Source organism: Morone saxatilis, unplaced genomic scaffold (genome assembly GCF_004916995.1).
Source record: "Morone saxatilis isolate NCDOM2014 unplaced genomic scaffold, NCSU_SB_2.0 Contig19, whole genome shotgun sequence".
Lineage (NCBI taxonomy): Eukaryota > Metazoa > Chordata > Actinopteri > Moronidae > Morone > Morone saxatilis.
Window position 1 is genome coordinate 9933135 of NW_023339751.1, and position 793 is coordinate 9933927.

Below are 793 nucleotides of genomic sequence, written 5' to 3' on the forward strand. Positions count from 1 at the left end.
ACACACACACAGCTCTACCATGTGTGGCACATTAACCTGCACAACAGAGAGAGAAATCACCGCTCTGTACCATGGGCAGACAGCTCATGTGGAGGTTGGCGATGGGAACTGAGATGGTCTTTCCTTGGTGGTTCATGGCCGTTACCTCCACCACATTAGTCTCCTCCTTCGCACCCTCACCCAGACAAACCTGCAGGGAGATCACAGAAAGTGGGATCAGCCTGGAGGATTTTAGCTTTTCACTACATTAAAAAAAAAAGACATATATATAAAAACAAAAACTGTGCTTTGACAGCCTCGGGGACACACTGTCCTGTAAGCCTGCAGTAAAGCCATATCACATTGTATTACACAAATGAACAGCAATCGTACATACTGTTCTGAGTTCAAGAAAGTGCTCCAGGTCTTCCTCTTCATCTCCTTGGAAAGTGTAGAAAGGGACTTTAGAGGACAGCTCGCAGCCTGGAAGAAAGAGAAGAAGAAAAAAAAACAGCACAGTTTGTATCACTTTCCCTTAAATCACTGACTGATGGCACAGAAACAAAAAATGTATGAAATATCACAAGCACATCACAGAGGAGACCCACGTGTGCGCCCCCAGAGCTGAGGCCATAAACTGTTTAAATGCTCTTACTGAACAGGAAGCTCTCCAACTTCGACTGAGGGGACAGTCCGAGCTCGGAGGAATCGTCGTCGTTGAAAGACATTTTGTCGAAATTAGCAAAATGTGTCTCCGCTGTAAACACTTTAAAAGCCCAATGAAACCTCCACGAAGAATAACAAGCGCGTCGCG

The 793-nt window shown here is 45.5% G+C and overlaps 1 protein-coding gene across 1 annotated transcript in view; it reads right to left on the reverse strand.

Annotated features, from left to right (window-relative positions):
- Window positions 1-787, reverse strand: part of npm3 (nucleophosmin/nucleoplasmin, 3) — a 2453-nt gene extending 1666 nt beyond the window's left edge. Inside the window, exons 1-3 of the mRNA XM_035663036.1 lie at window positions 635-787; window positions 377-462; window positions 71-190 (exon numbers count right to left, since the gene is read on the reverse strand). Coding sequence (XP_035518929.1) covers window positions 71-190; window positions 377-462; window positions 635-707 — 279 coding nt within the window. The 5' untranslated portion in view covers window positions 708-787. The remainder of the gene's footprint in view (window positions 1-70; window positions 191-376; window positions 463-634) is intronic.
- Between the last annotated feature and the right edge of the window lie 6 nt (window positions 788-793).